General features: G+C 36.0%; 1 protein-coding gene across 8 annotated transcripts in view; it reads right to left on the minus strand.

The window, feature by feature from the left end:
* Positions 1-1,467: 1,467 nt before the first annotated feature.
* METTL8 (methyltransferase 8, tRNA N3-cytidine) overlaps positions 1,468-16,746 on the minus strand; it is a 71,152-nt gene continuing 55,873 nt past the window's right edge. For 6 of the 8 annotated variants that reach the window (XM_019727416.2, XM_019727414.2, XM_074337924.1 and 3 more), the window contains 7 exons: positions 15,535-15,905; positions 14,187-14,236; positions 10,815-10,878; positions 9,201-9,340; positions 2,919-3,025; positions 2,703-2,768; positions 1,468-1,948 (listed from right to left, as the gene is read on the minus strand). In XM_019727416.2, coding sequence (XP_019582975.2) covers positions 1,767-1,948; positions 2,703-2,768; positions 2,919-3,025; positions 9,201-9,340; positions 10,815-10,878; positions 14,187-14,236; positions 15,535-15,905 — 980 coding nt within the window. In that variant the 3' untranslated portion in view covers positions 1,468-1,766. The other 2 variants (XM_074337939.1, XM_074337946.1) reach the window with 2 other exon arrangements.

Consider the following 16,746-nt stretch of genomic DNA (forward strand, 5'->3'; position numbering starts at 1 on the left):
GTTTAAACAAACCTTGATATGGTACTACTTCTGAAGACTTACTCCCAAGGCAAGTATGTGCAAAAAGCTTTCTGTGGTCTTCCTTGCCTCTGATCTCTGACCTCACTGTATTCCGCTCTATAGATGAATCCTCAGTCAGTCTCTCTCAATTCATTTATAACGTACCATGACCAGGATAAAACAGAAACAAACAAATGTTAGATAGCTCCAGTCCAGAGACTAGAATCCAATGTGCTCTCTATTCAATTCTGTCTATAAGCTGACCCCCTCGCTATCTTTTCTGCACTATTCCTTATCATAAATGTCCCACACTAAACACACTTGTTTTCTCACCATCGTCTGAGAGTGTACGTTCAAGGACTAGCCTGAGACCCACCTCCTCCCAGAACCCTGATTCTCCCCCCTTACTTCCCACAGCGATCTTTCTCTCTCTCCGGAACCACCAGAACTACTGCGACCACCACTATGTGACATGTTTGTGACTGGGCAGCATCTCCCTCCCCCTCCCCCTTTTGGTAACAGTGTCATGATTTTCCTTTGCGGAACTTTCCTCCATTCCATGCATACTGGTCGTGCCATCAGTTGAGCTGCCCTGCCCAAGCCTGGAAGAGATAATCCATGACCAATCACATTCTTCCAGGAAATGGAATTTTAAGTGAATTCAAAAAGGAAAATCAGTACAAATTAAACTATTCTGATGGTGGTCCTTTCAAAAGAGTGTCCATTTCTTCCAGATTTCTGTGGCCCATAATCAAAGTCTGCTAGATGATAAGATCCCTATTTGAGTACTTGTTCATATATTATCTTAAATTTTGATTTATAGGCTTGGGAGGTACACATTTTACTTTGCCAGCTAGATACTATTTATGCTCTCTGAAGACAGGGCTGGGTCTTTACTTATTGTATTATTCCACGTAATTCAGCAAATGTAAATATTCAGTAAATGTTGTGTAACAAATGAAAGACCAATCTTAGAAACGCCATTCTAAGTGCAAAAAAAAAGAAAAAAAGAAAAAAAATCAACGAAACAAAACACCAAAAAACTCCATTCTAAGTGCAAACTGCAATTTGCAAGTCAAATTATATCCTTTTGAGGCAAAGTGGTAAATACATTTTTAATGGCTACAATTTAAGAATTTTCTTGGGTATAACAGTTATCTTAAAGAGAGCTTTTAACAATTTGTACACCAAATAGTATGAAAATAATGTTAGCATGGGTTATACTTCCCCAATTTTAGAAAAGGAAAGAAAAACTAAAATTCTATTTCAGACTTTAGTCTCTGAATTAAAAAAAAAAAAAGTGTTGGGGAAAACAGACAACAAAACAAAAACAATATACCTTTGTCTTAGGATTGTGATTTTTCTATGATAACACTGGAGGGGAGTTAAATTGTGTTTGACTAATATATAAGTAGAGTAGATGATTTTCCCCACTTCTAAAAAATGACCAATTACCATTTCTCAGAATCTGATTTGTCAGTAATTTAATTGAATACTTACAAAATTCAAAGAACAAACAGAAAGGTTAGACGTAATAAACCCAAACAAGCTTGATCATATTAAGTTTTGAAAACACAGCATATGGTGCACTCGTTCAAATCACTTGCATGTGCTTAAAATACACAAAGGAGCTCACCTATGATAAACACCAGAACATATAAATTTTCTTCTGTTCTTCTGATTGTCTTTTTAGAAATGAAATATTTATAGAAATCTTTGAACAGCATGGTCCTCTCATTTGTACCTTAACATGGTACACAGTTCAGCTATGAGAGAGAAAATAGCAAGTTGGAGCTTTTTTGAGTCAAGTGTAATGGTTTCTGGAATTTGCCTTGAACCCACACCCGGTGCATTTTCACTTGTTTTTTCCTATTAACTTGTAAGCGACGATCAACCAGATTTTGCTTCTCGTCTAACCCAGCCTTGCAGAACATATTGTGGACTTCCCCTGTGGGACAAAAATGGCCATCAAATGTTTGACAAATGACTAAAGAGAGGGGAGACATTCAGGAACACAGAACATTAAATGGAATGATTGACCATCTAAATTTCATTTACAGTAAGAAATACTCTCTAGTACAAATTGGTGAAGGAAACATGTGAAACTAAGTAGGTTTCTTCTACTTCACACAGATGCACCAAGTATAAACAGGTTAACACAACAAGCACAATCAGATATACAACACGATTGGTTATATAGCTTTCAATATTTTGAAAGATGCCCCATTTGAGTTTTTGTTGGTTTGCAGAGACCGCAAATGGCACATTATAATAGCACTCACATTGTAAGTTTGGGGAAAATCCTTAATGCAGGTTTCATTTTAAATACTTTTTAAAAATGAGAAATTGGTAAGAGATTTTCTAGGGATTCTTAAAATTATAATTCTCCCTTGGTTGGGGCAAAGCATCAATTTTTTCATATGTGGATTAACAATACCTCCAAAATGGAACAAACAACACCTTCATTTGGGTTAACAACGGAACAAGTGATTATTTAAAGCAGTTTCAAATGGAAAAAGATCAGAAGGCAAAAGGGCATTTTCAAGCTTTTATGCAGAATATTACAGTTACCAAAGTGTGAAGACATCCAATGTTTAATCAACAATTGAAGCCTCATATTTAGAGTTTTGAGTTTTCTCTCTGTGAACAATAACCAAAGACAGTTTTTACAGCTAATTATTTCCTCTAATAGATAAGCATACCTTTTGTAAAGAAATATGCTCTGGTACCATCTCCTCGAACATAAAAATTTTCAGATAAACAATGCCCTGAAAAAAAAAAAAATTATGAGAAGACAAACTTAGTATTCCTTAAAACAAACACATATACAAACAAATCCCCAAAAAACTTGACATGAAATATAAACGAGGCATTCTTTAAAGCACACGAAAATAATTCCAAACGGAATATACTATTACCCATTTTAAAACGAAGCTGTGTCTTATCGTATCTTCCATAGTCCCGAAATAACAGCATTCCCCCAGGTTTCAGTAACTTGGACAGTCGGTTTACAACACCTTGCATCCTTTGGAAACAAAGCAAGATACTCTGATTTCAGAAATCAGAGTTTAACATTCTTAAAGATAAAATAAGAAAGATAAGAAAGATAAAATAAGAAAAGGCTCAATTAGGCCAATTAAATCTAAACTACAAGAATAAGGGCAACAAAAATATTTTGTATAAAAGAAAAAAGAACACCAACTTCCTATATGATCAGATTCAAAAGGCCTAGAGTATCAAGAAATCACCCAAAAGGGATTAAGAAATACAAATTTGTAGTAACAAAACAGTCACAGGGAAGTAAAAGCATAGGAAATATAGTTAATAATATTGCAACAACTATGAGGTGTGATAAAAAAATACGGTGAATGTTTAATTTTAAAAAATGTATTATAGTAAAAGACACATTGCCATTAATCCCCCTCAAAATACTCCCCTTTGCTTTGAACACACTTATCCCATCATTCTTGCCACTTTTTGAAGAAGTTCTGGAAGTCCTCTTTCGTGAGTGTCTTTAGTTGCGCTGTCATGGCTGCCTCGATGTTCTGAATTGATTCAAAACGTTTACCTTTCACGGTCATTTTGACTTTGGGGAAGGTGGATGAGGACATGCCATAATGTTTTTTGACAGAAATTGCTGTACTGGAAGTGATGTGTGACACGGAGTGTTGTCATGATGGAGGATGAAACCATTTGCCCATTTCACGTTAATGCATTGTTCGTGATCCATGATTTATGGCACACTTTAAAACACACCTTCTCTCAACTGTAGCTCACACCCAACTGACTGCACCGAACAAGTTGAAACTTGTCACACACTGTTACTAAGGTTCAGCGTGTCGCTTCCTGTATTGAAGATCTCTGCCTTTCCGTTGGATGGCTCTAAGCGGCAGCATTCACTATAATTGTTTGATCACACCTGTATAGTGCCGGGTGGGCTCTAGACTAATAGGGGGGTTCACTGCAAAAATTATATAATGTCTAACCACTGTGCTGTACGCCTGAAACTAATATAAAATAATACTGAACGTCAACTCTAACAGAACATTTTTTTTTTTTAAATCACCCAAATGCCCATAGTATATGATGTCAAAGAGCTTGATGTATGATGTCAAAGCTTAACTGCACAACCACATAGACATTTTCTGATGTTTATAGCAAGTTAAGGTCATTCCAAGGCAGAAAAAAATGGGAGTCGCCTCATTTTCCTTACAAGATGAAAAATATGCAGTGCCATTCCAAATTGTCCATACCTAAGCAGGGACCACCTTTTCCTCCAAAACTAATTCCTTTTCTCCTGAATTCTTTAATTCAAAGTTACCATCATTCACCAAAGTGTAACACTCAGAGATATCATTAACCTCTTTTATTTTTCTCTTGTTTCACTATTCTCTCCACAACCATTTGGTCATCAAATTTTGTTGTTGTTGTTGTTGTTTTAATAACATCTTTGATATTTTCTCTCTCTTTTGCTTCCCATTGGTAGGTATTCCCTTAGTACAAACTGCTACCTTCTCAGGCCTGGAAGTAGAATAGCTTCCTAACATGCTTTATTATTCTCCCTGTCAATTCTTTCTGCATATTATTTATGAATTATTCTGCTTCAAATGATGATTTTGTCAAATCATTCCTTTGCGCAAAAATGTTCATGACTTTAATCCATAGGATAAAATCTGAATTTCTCAGTTGAGCCCTTAAAATCTCCTACAACTGGCCTCAATTAATCTTTCCAACTTCTTTCCCACTACTTCCTAATCTGAAGCATCTATTTTGCTGAACTGTTACAAGTTTGGCTCTGAGCAGTCCATGCCTTTGTTCATGTGGTTTCCTCTCAAAGAATTCTCTCCTCCTTACTCTCTGCCTATTTAAATTCTAATCACACTGCAAGCCCCAACTCAATACTGGGAAGCCTTTACTTTTTCTTTTATTATTTATTCTACTCATCTGGCTTCCCATCAAGTATGACCCCTTGTGATTGCTCTTGACTTAATGTTTTTGGTTAAGTCTTCTGGGTGATTATGGGTAAGAGGTGGCAAAGATTTCACATCTCATATCAACGCCCAGTGACTGACACTGGATGCTTACAGAGCTCTATTGAGAAGGATTCTTAGGGCTCATTGGGAATGACGATCCGAGTAAAAAAATCAATGTTTGCTCTGGGCAGTGTGGTAAATGGCATCCTGGGTGCTAAGTCCTTGCCAGCTCTGCTTTATCCATGCTACGTAAAGCTTCTGAGATTTTCTTATTTTAAAAATGAGGTGTTTGGATCAGATAATCTGTAAATTCCTTCCAGTTAAAACACTGTTCAGTGAAATAATGGGGTAAAAAGCCACATCATGTTAGGTTATGAAGGAAGTAGATAGTGAGAAAATGAAAGTAACTATGAAAACGAGAGAAATATAACACAAAGAGGTGACATGATTAGATGAAAAGCTCTTTAAAAAATAACTGGAATGTAAGTATATGAAAGGGAAAAAGAAAAGTATTTTTCCTTGTTTATTTTATTACAGGTTATTTTCACACTGTGTTTATATTCTTAGACTTTGGCAATTAAAGAAAACCATATCTAAATCTTAAAATACTCACTTTCAGGATAAATATTTTCTGTATAGAGAAAAGTCTCTTTCTGCAATTATTACTGAAACAAGCATGAAACAAAAATGCAGAAACACAAAGAATCAAACACAGCTGACCTTTGAAGAACACAGGTTTGAACTGCATGGGTCCACCTATACATGGATTTTTTTTTTTTTAACCTTTATTTACTTTAAGTGTGCTTTTCCAGGACCAATCAACTCCAAGTCAAGTAGTTGTTTGAATCTAGTTGTGGAGGGCGCAGCTCACAGTGCCCCATGTGGGGAATCAAACCCTCAACCTTGTTGTTAAGAGCACCACGCTCTAACCGAGGTGAGCTAACCGGTTGCCCCTACATGGATTTTTTTCATTAAATATAGTGGAAACATTTTGGAGATTTCCTTACGACCGTGAAGCAATCATACTGATAACACTAGGCTACCATAAAGCAATCATATCGCTGCTTCTGTATTATCAATGCATGAATCGTTATATCTGTAAATAAATATGAATTTTTTCACATTATCTTTTCGTTTTTGATGTCTAGCATTAGTAATATGTATAACATCTACAGTATTTTGTATCACGTAAGATAATATTGACGTAGGTAATGACAGATGATTACAGTACTGTATTGTGTATTACAGTACTGTACTGTATAGTACTGTATACTACTGTAAATGTATTTACTCTTCCTTATGTTTTGTTAATATTTTCTTTTCTCTAGCTTACTTTATTGTAATAGTATAATATATAATACATATAACATAAAATATGTTAATTGTTTATGTTACCAATAAGGCTCCTAGTTAATAGTAGGCTATTAGTAATTAAGTTTTTAGGGAGTCAAAAGTTATACACAAGTTTTCCAATGCCTGAGGGGTTGGTATCCCTAACCCCTGTGTTGTCCAAACGTCAACTGTAATTCAAAATATAGTGACATCCTTCTGCGAATCCTTAACATCTTGGGTTGTGGGTGAAGGCACGGGATGAGGCGCTGCCTTTCTTGATCATCCCACCTTGGTTCATCATGCAGTTCCAGAGCCAGTTCCTATGTACTACAGGTGGGGGTGGGCTGGCTGGGAGAGACATAAAGAAGAATGGGAGGAAGCCCCTTTTCGTTACCTGACTTGGGCCAATTCTGCTGTCCTCACCTATCTCTGGATGGAAGGAGAAAAGAAGAAAAATAAGAGATTTTAAAAATGAGTATTTATCGGGCGACCAGATGATTTAGTTGGTTAGAGCGCGAGCTCGCAACAACAAAGTTGCTGGTTCAATTCCCACATGGGATGGTGAGCTGTGCCCCCTGCAACTAAAGATTGAAAACGGTGACTGGACTTGGAGCTGAGCTGCGCCCTCCACAACTAGATGGAAGGACAACGACTTGGAGCTGATGGGCCCTGGAGAAACACACTGTTCCCCAATATTCCCCAATAAAATAAAATAAAAATTATATATATGAAATTTATATATATAGATATATAGATATAGATATAGATTGCCTAGATCTGTGGTAACATATTATACTTTGTTTTATTTTAATGACAAGAAGGACAGCTCTTTTGCAGCCTTCTATGGTTTATTCCTATTTAAGCTAGGAACCCCCAGACTCAAGGTCTAGTTGAATTGCTTGTTCATTTGCACATGGATTTTCCAAGCTGGCAAGAAGCCACTTTTCTAGAGCTTTCCTGGAGTTGAACCTACTACCACCCTCCTAAGTGACCCTGAAGAGACTGCCTTGTCTTTTCACTTACTCTTGCCCTCTTCTACTTATTCGCCTTATTTTTAGATCATTTCCATGTAGATAAGAAAGTGGCTACTGACATGATACATCTGAATTTATTTTATAATAAACAAATAGAATGAATATACTGTACTATAAAAGCAAACTTCCAGATATCTGCTTACACTTCTTTTTAACATTCAATTCAAATCATGAGAAAATACATTATCTAAACTAATTTCAAATAGTGTTGTGGTCTTATTTGGAATTTAAACATTTCCTGTTATGGGTGTCAAATAGAAAATCTTATTCTCTATCCACCTACTCCATCCTTTTAACTATTCATCCTTTTAACTATGAAACTAAATACATAGATGACATCTTTCTACCAGTACCTGAATAATGCCAATAGTCTAAACAGATTAGCAGGAAAAAATAAGTTATAGAAACTGGGAGGAAAAAGTAACTTCATGGAACCTGATATATCTCACCACGTGCAAATATGTGTTTCAGTCAGATGTATTTGGAAATCTAATTTGTTTTTTCACAAGTAATCAAAGTGCTCATCTCTGAATGAAAAGCAAAAGAACTGTAAAAGGTCCTAGTGACCTTGTAATTGCAAAGAAAGAAGCACAGGGTAACTCAATTCTTTGGGAAATGGTCACACTCATCAAACAAAAAGTGGTTAATGCCAAGTCTATATCTACTACCACAGGCTCTTTCCTGGAGCTGATTCTACTACCATAGTAGAAATCTAATTTTAAGAAAGCTTACAGGGCCAGCCCGGTGGCTAAGGTGGTTGGAGCGCCGTGCTCCTGACGCCAAGGTCGCCAGTTTGATTCCCACATGGGCCAGTGAGCTGCAACCTCTACAGCTAAGATTGTGAACAACGGCTGTGCCTGGAGCTGGGCTGCCATGAGCTGCCGGAGGTTGGCATGAGCTGCCACCGGCTGCTGTGTGCCACCAGGGCCATGAGTGGCTGGCAGCTGGCAAGAGCTGCCATGAGCTGCTGTGAGCAGCCAACTGACGACCGGTGACCAACTGCCTCAGCTGGAGGCAGTGCAAGGCTCAATACCAGCATAGGCCAGGGAACTGTGTCCTACACAACCAGACAGAAACAACAGTTTGAACAGGAGTGGGCAGGGAGGAGGTGGAAGAAAGGGGGGGATAAAAAAAAGAAAGCTTACAAAGGGCACAACCTCTGCTACTACACGTGCCTTAATATATATGAGGTGGCAAAATTTTTAAAAAGGTGATCATTTTAATTGCTGGTAATATCTCTTTATGCTTCCCCTCTGTAGGACAGCTATGTTTATTGTTAAAACACTGTGTGTGAACAAAAAGTTTTAAAAGTCATAAATATTTAAATAATGACACTAGGCTAACCTTAGATTATAAAGGTTCAAGGTTAATCTGGCAAATCTTGATAATCTGTACTTCCCTAGTGGGCTTCTTTTAAAACAATTGTTTTAAAGCCCTCGACAGACCTGTGTGAAACCAAACAGATTCACAGCTCACCTCTTCACGAACATTCAGTAAGACGCTAAATCAGAGATGTTTGTTTTCGATCACCACGTACAATTTGCCTCTTGGGAGTCTATTAGGCTGTTCTGAATTTGTAATTTCCTTGAAGCACTGTCACTTTTAATAGGTATGTGTCTTACCAGAATATGCTCACTTCATTCTGACAGTGACAGAAAGCTCACTAATGAAGTAGTTTGACCAGTTTCTTTCTAAAAGTCTGAAGAAAGGAAACATTTCATTTAAAAGGCTGCATATTATACATACTGTAGTTCACTAAATAATAAATTCAAAAATTGTCATTTTTTGCTTTGATAGTTCTAAAAACTACTACTGATAAAGGGGCTTTCCACATTTGCGTTGCCCTTTTGTCTTCATTCACCTGTCGGGATGAATAGAAGACAGCACAAAGACAAGGAGAATGACATCCAGGATCCCATCTGGAAAAGGGTAGGGCAAGCCGTCATCACAGACGTCGTGAACAAAGGCACAACACTGGGCTGCTCTGTAGGCTGAGTGCGACTGCCGTGAGAAAGAATCACAAAGAAGGAAAAAAAGGTAGTTAGCAGACTTCTAGTATTTTTTTAAAATAAAAAGGCCTTTTTTTTTCCCTCCCAAGTGCCTTTCCTCTATACATTTGAATGCACTTGATTTCTGATTCAGTATTTGGTTAGCTTATTTCCAAAGCTGCCATAAAAAATTAAGTCTAACACTTGGACTTGACAACAAATAGTCTTCGCAATCCCTCTTTAATTTTAAAAGTGGAGTACGGCAGTCTTTATGAGTCAGTAGGCAGCGCTGTTGGAAGCCTACCCCTGTGTTATTTCAGAGGCACTGAGCTGGTCCTCAGCTCTCTCTCCCACTGCTTATTCCATGCCTCATTTGGCTTCAAATATAAATATCCTCTACTACATAATCAACATTAGGTAATGGTGATGGTTGCACGACTGTGTAAATATACTAAAAATCACTGAATTGTATATTCTAAAATGAATTTTATGGTATATAAACTATATCTCAATAAAGCTGTTATTTTTAAAAAATTGCATTAGAGTGTACACACACACACACACGGACACACACAATTTGTCCACTAAAACAAAATTAGAAGGATATATACCAAAATATTAACAATGATTCACCCTAGGACTCTAGGAAGTGTAATTATAGGTGAGTTTTATCTCCCCTTTTAAGCTTTTCAGTATTTTAGAAAATGTCTACAATGAGTAAGTATTACTCTTATGAAATCATGTTCCATATGTTTATACCATATTTTTGTTAGTAGAATTTCCTTTCCTTTTTCATTTCCTAACATTACCTCTTTTTGCTAAGGTCATGCTCACTAGTGTTTGGGGACTGGTCAAATAAGTTCAGGTTCCCCACTGTTTTCCTTAAAAGTCTAGGATATTTTAGATTTGCGATATACGCATTTTCAGACTTTTTTTTCAAAAAATTTAATTTAACAAGTGCCTACTATGTGCCAGACTACTGTGTTTCTCCGAAAATAAGACCTACCTAGCTACCTAGCTCCGAAAATAAGACCCACCAGCTCTAATGCGTTTTTTGGAGCAAAAATTAATATAAGACTCGGTCTTATTTTACTATAATGTAAGACTGGGTCTTATATTAATTTTTGCTCCAAAAGATGCATTAGGAGCTGATGGTCCGTCTAGGTCTTATTTTCGGGGAAACACAGTATGTGTAAGGCCCTAGACACATAAATATGAACAAGATTACCTTGTAGGAGCTGTTGGCATTTCTAGGTGTACCAGTCCCTTGAACTCTATGTTAAATTTAAAACAATTTTTATTGTTTTACGGTCATATCTTAGGCATCAATTGATAGTATGATTCCCAGAAATAGTAAAAGCTCAGTTAAAAATGGTCCCAGATAACATCTGATACAGAAACATCCTCCCCCCCCAAAAAAAAATCACTTCAACAGCAGATAAATCAGATGCTTATATGGCTCTCTTTAAAGAAAATATAAGGCATACCTTTACTAGCTCCACAGCTCCAGAAGAAAAATCACAACAATAAAGAAAGGACTCTGGAGCATTCCTATGAAAATGGAAGAAATATTTACATCTAGAATCCAGATATGCTCACACTGAAGAATAAAGGAAACTGTAGGCTTGAACTTCTTAGTAAGTATTTCCATAATAGAATTTTGAATGACACTTGGCTTATCATTTCTTCTTTGTAGATACTGTTGTCTATAGTGGCATATGGGTGGCCTTCATGTTGCTTCTGAACCAGCATTGTCTCACTTACATTAATTTACAGGGTAACTTTCAAATTCCTGTCCTGGTTTTAAGACTCTCCATTACTTATATAAGACCCAGTCTTATAGTACATAAGACTGGGTATTATATTATATTATATTATATTACATTATTGTATTATATTATAAAGATCCGGTCTTATATTATAGCAAAATAAGACCAGGTCTTATATTAATTTTTGCTCCAAAAGACACATTAGAGCTGATGGTCTGGCTAGGTCTTATTTTCAGGGAAACACGGTATATTCACGTGTAATTCATTCGTTCTGTGGCACTAGAGACTGACATTGGACTTCAGATCTGTCCAAATAAATTCAAGTATAAAGAATAGAATTTGGTTATGAAAAGTTAACCAGCACTGAATCAAAGTTAAAATTTGCACTGCTTGTTTTTTCTAATCTGTCCCATATAAAAACAGCGCTTTATTGCAGCCCATACCCCTATTGTTTCCTATGAAATCCACATATTTGTGATTCATAATTTGCTGGGTAGTCCCAAGTGTTTGAAATGTTCTCAATAAACACACAGATGCATATGGCAGTCTGTGATATGATGGCTAAGGGAAAGGGATCTGGAACCAGATTGCCTAGGGTTTGAATCCCAGCTCTATCACTTAATTATGTGACCTCGGAATAGTTACTTAATCTTTCTGTAACTCTGTTTCCTCATCTTTAAAACAGAGATAAATATGGCATCTAAGGTGGTTGTGATGATTGAATGGATTCAAGTAAGTAAACTTTCTAGAAAGGTGCCTAACTCAGAGTTAACACCTAATAAATGTTAGTCATTATTATTATGTTGCTGCTGCTGATATTATTATTATGAACAGTATTAAAGGAAGATCTGCCTCTGCCTTCCAGGAACTTACAGGATTCTGTAAAAACTTCCATTTAACTCAAAATGCTTCTCTGGACATTGGCACATGTAGCTCATTGTGAAAAGTATACAATCGACCGTGGGCAGTGGTTACAAAACACCCACAAGATATGGAACAGTCTAGTAGCTAAATGAAAGCATGGGCCTTTTGCCATGTGTCCTACCAGAGTGGCAGCATGACCTGTGAGACTGAATTCCCACTGCATCAGCAGCCTAAGTCAAAGTCTTGTGACCACTCAATAACTTTCCAGAGCTTTTCTGTAAAATCAGCTGACTGTCTTGGCCCTTCTCCCAGCAAGCAGGTGTAAATACCACTACCACCACCATACTACCAAGCACTCTTTTGGTAGGGGGTTTACGATTAAATGACCCTTGGAGAATGATGTGACCTCTCAATTCTGGAGGTCTAATTATGGTAAAATATTCTGAAAATGTAAAACATTAATCCTATACTCTCCAAAAGTAATAAAACATAATTTCTTAGGTGGGGAAAAAAAGACTAATCCAATCTTTGGAAGGCGAATCACTGGTTGCCTTTTAAAGATGAATTATCTCAGGTTATTGAACTACAATGATTTCTGAAATATGGATATGAGGAAAAAAACAAAGACAGCTAAGAAAAGCCAGGGAGTGAGGAGGCAAGAGCTTCCAATGATTCGTTGAAGGGAGAGGGAAAAATACAACTAACAAGTGAGGAATCAGAGATATTAATCAGTCAATATGTACTGAGCTCTAATGATCCATATTGTACTGTTAGGCTACCTGGAAAATCAGATTAGGGTAAAATATGCTCTCTACTTCAGGGAATATAAACAGTGGTGTGGAGAGACGAGACATAAGGAAATCACATGGTAAATAAAACTTTGATAGGAGTCATAAAGTAACACATAATCAACTGCCAATGTTGTAGATTTACGTGTATTACAAACTTGGGGATTACTAGGGTGAAGAAACCTGGCTATATGCTATAAAAGAACAGGAAATTTCAGCCCAGAAACTGGAAAAGGGAAAACAAAGAAAATAAGTACAAAAATAGAAAGGCCATTCAGAACTGCAAATTTGCCAGCATCATTCTGCCTGGCCACTTGAACTGGTTATTTAATGCTATCAGAGAATGACTTACTATTCATTATGTTAGGTTTATACTAGTATTAGAGAATGTTCTGATTTTTTGGAGATACATCATAAGACACGTCATATTTAAAGATTAAGTGTCATGATGTTGGCATTACATTCATAATTGTTGAATTGAGGTAGTGGGTATATGGGGATTCATTGACTAACACTCTACTTTTCTGAACGCTTTCACATGTTCATAAAGTCTAAAAAATAAATCCTTAAATTTAAAAATATACATAGAGAAAAGACTGAAAGGAATTACAACAAAAATTCTGGCAGCAGCTATGTTAGGATAATGGGGATGATGGGTGATTTCTCCCTCCCCCATTTTACTCTAATGGAAATGTTCTGGAATGTGCTTATGTTGATTTTATAATGGAAAAATAATGTGAAAGCTATTATGTAAACTTAAAAAAAAAGAAAGAAATCGGCAGACCAGCCATACGTGAAAGGTGTTAGAAAAGTTTTGTAAGGTGTGTCTTCATCATGGAAATACTAAAACATGGGTGAGGTAGTGAATAGGAAGGGTGGGTCAGGAGAACATCTCTGTCTGTATCATTTACTTTCGCTTGCTTTTTTGAGTCTTAGGGTTAGTTGCTATTACCTCCAAATAAGTTCAAGTCCAGAGACAATCATTAGACACCCGAAGGTTTTACCGTGGGTGTGGCTCCAGAAGTGAGGACAAAATAAAATGAGGGTTAAAGCATAAGCTTTACACTCAATCCTCTATATGTTAAAATGACACTTGTGCTGTCCTTGAGGAACAAATAAACCTCTAAAGTTTAGTAATTCACAGCTTAGTAGAAGGATCACATCTCTTGCTGCTTTCTCACTCTCTCATCCATGCAAACACAAGCTTACAAAATACTTCAGCCTGCGGTGGACAACCCATGGCTGTGAGACACTATTTTCAGAGTAAGTCTCAGTTCACGTGAAATGGGGCACTAAGACGAAGACAGTGCTTTTGAAATTTGCCTTAATTATTGTTAATACGGAAACAAGACCACAACTGTCATGCACATAACATTTTTCCAGAATTTCTCAACATCCCATACATATGTAAAATTTTGTAGAAAACTCTAAAACTCACTGCAAAGTGTCCAGAATTGGAAAAACACTATTTCCAGCACCACAGCCAACCTAAAATCAAAAGAACAAACAAATATCATGAAAACAGGTTAAATTTTCCTCACCAATGTCAGATTTTTTAATTAAAAAAAACTAGAAGAAATTTACTGGATCTCTGGTATGTGTAAGAGAGTTTTCTGAACTCAAAAGCAGTGGAATAAATCACAAGAATACTACTGAGAAATTTGACTATGGAAACATTTAAAATTTTTACACAACAAAACCCAAAATAAACCAAATTAAAAGGTGATCAACACACTGTGAAAAACAAGTGTGCAATATATGTGATAAAAAGCCAGGGTCATTAAAAACACCACCAACAAAAAAACCTACGGGTAAGTAAGCAAAGAAAATAAATAGAACACAAAAGAAGTACAAATGGCTTCTAAACATTTGAAAACCATATGACCTATTTAATAATCAAAGAAATACAAATTGAAACAAGGTATAATTTTTGTCTAACAAAGCAAAAAGCACTAAAATAAGAATATTGCAATCAATGAGGGTGTGACGAAACAGACATATGCTTCTGTGAACTGGTATTAGTACAACTTCTTCTAAAGCAATTTGGCAATACATCTTAAGAGTATTAAAAATTTTTGTTAAGTTATGAATTTGTAAATCTAACCCAAGATAATAAAAGAAAATGTGGAAACGTTTACACCCAACATTTGCTGTAGAAACCTGAAAACAATTTAAATGCCCAGTTAGTGTGAAAATAGATAAGCGAATTATCGTACTCCACATAGTGAAATATTTCTCAGCCACAAAAATGTTTATAGAGAATTTCTAAAGATAGGGAAAGCAGCTTATGATATCATGGTATAGCTCAACTATATAAAATAGTAAAATAAAATGTTATCAATGGCTAAATCCCTTGTTTGTGGGATTATAATTTTATTTCTCTTATCTACTCTTTAGCAAATTATCTATAATTAATATATACTATCTTTAAAATGAGAAGGGAAAAGTTTATTTTTAAAAACAAAATCAAAGTCTACACCAGATTACAGAAAATTACAAATACGTATCTGTTATTTCTATTTCACCAAAAATGGGTTAGTAACAGAAAGAGATAGAAATCAAGGCCAAAACTTTATTGGTATCTAAAACTGCCTTCAAGTTAGAAATTAAAACAGACAAGTTAAAACCAGACTGATTAAAGATATGGTGTACAATTATACTGAACATTTATATAGTTAGGTTTGATCATTCCCCCCCTAAAGAATCTAGATAATTAATAAAGCAATATGGAATGCACGCCTTAAAATCATTTGCTAACTCCCATCTTTGCCCCTGCAGTACAGTACCTCTAGGATTCTGAAAGTGGCATTGCTACCAGGAAATGGCTCAGGCTTGAGAGGTCCTTTTCTGTGTTCTTCAGAGTCTAGGTTAGAAAAATTAGATCCTGCTTTGCTTTGACCATCTGACAAGACAGAACTTTTCTTAAAATGATTTTTTTCTTCAAGCATGGTAGCACAGTGCATTCTTGAGAAACTATTTGCAGCATTAGTTTTTACATGATCCCATAAATTTTTTTTTGCCTTCTCTTCAGTGTTTTGATCAACTGGAAGAATCTCCGGAAATTCCCTCAACAGCCAATTACGATCCTTGAAAAACTTATTCTTGTGAATCTTGTAAAATGTGTCCCAATATTTACTTGCTTCACTCTCATACTTGACTAAAAAGGAGAGAAAAATATTTTACTATGAATTATATTTATTATTAGTTGCTATTTATTATTAGTTACTATTTTAATAGCTAAATATATTTAATTGTTAAATCTGTTAAATATGTTATATACATTATTTATCATTTATAACAAGTATATTTACTACAGAGCATTAATTTTCTCAAAATGTGTCAGTGTGTGGGGTATTTAGTCCATCTGTTTCTGTCTTAATAGTTTGGCCAATAAATTTTGTGAGGTATATAACCATTGCAAACTACTTTCTACAGTCTAATCTCAGAATCTTAATAACCACATTTTTACCAATAATCTGTAAGGCTCTATTATCTTAGAGAAAAGACACTTCATTTTTTGGCTGTGTAAATGCAGTTTGAACATGATTTCTGTGCAAACTGGTAATCAAACAGGGAATTGTGGAGTTACAAATGACAATCTGAGAGCTAGAACTGTCCTTTGAAATAATGTACTCCAACACCCGTGTTTTGCATGAAAGAAAGCACGGAAAAGATGAACCCAATTGTTCTAGGGCCTAGAGCCCATCATAGCAGAACCAGGACCACATATTCTGACTCCTGGAGTCTAGAGGCCATCCCATTACTCCATTCTTCCCCCACCTCCTGAGGCATCTGTTCCTATTGACATCTAATACAAAGCCTTAGTAAGAATTTCTGATGTTGTCTTTTAGATTTCCCTGGATCCCAGGGTCAGAGTTAGGTCAAGAGTCTCAAAACTTTAGGGAATTCTTAGCTTTCTGCCACTTTCTATCTGTACTTAAATTAATATAATTAAATCACCCACTCTCACTTATTCATTCAACAAACATTTCTTGGAT

The sequence above is a fragment of the Rhinolophus sinicus genome, linkage group LG01 (assembly GCF_036562045.2).
Source record: "Rhinolophus sinicus isolate RSC01 linkage group LG01, ASM3656204v1, whole genome shotgun sequence".
Classification (NCBI taxonomy): Eukaryota; Metazoa; Chordata; class Mammalia; order Chiroptera; family Rhinolophidae; genus Rhinolophus; species Rhinolophus sinicus.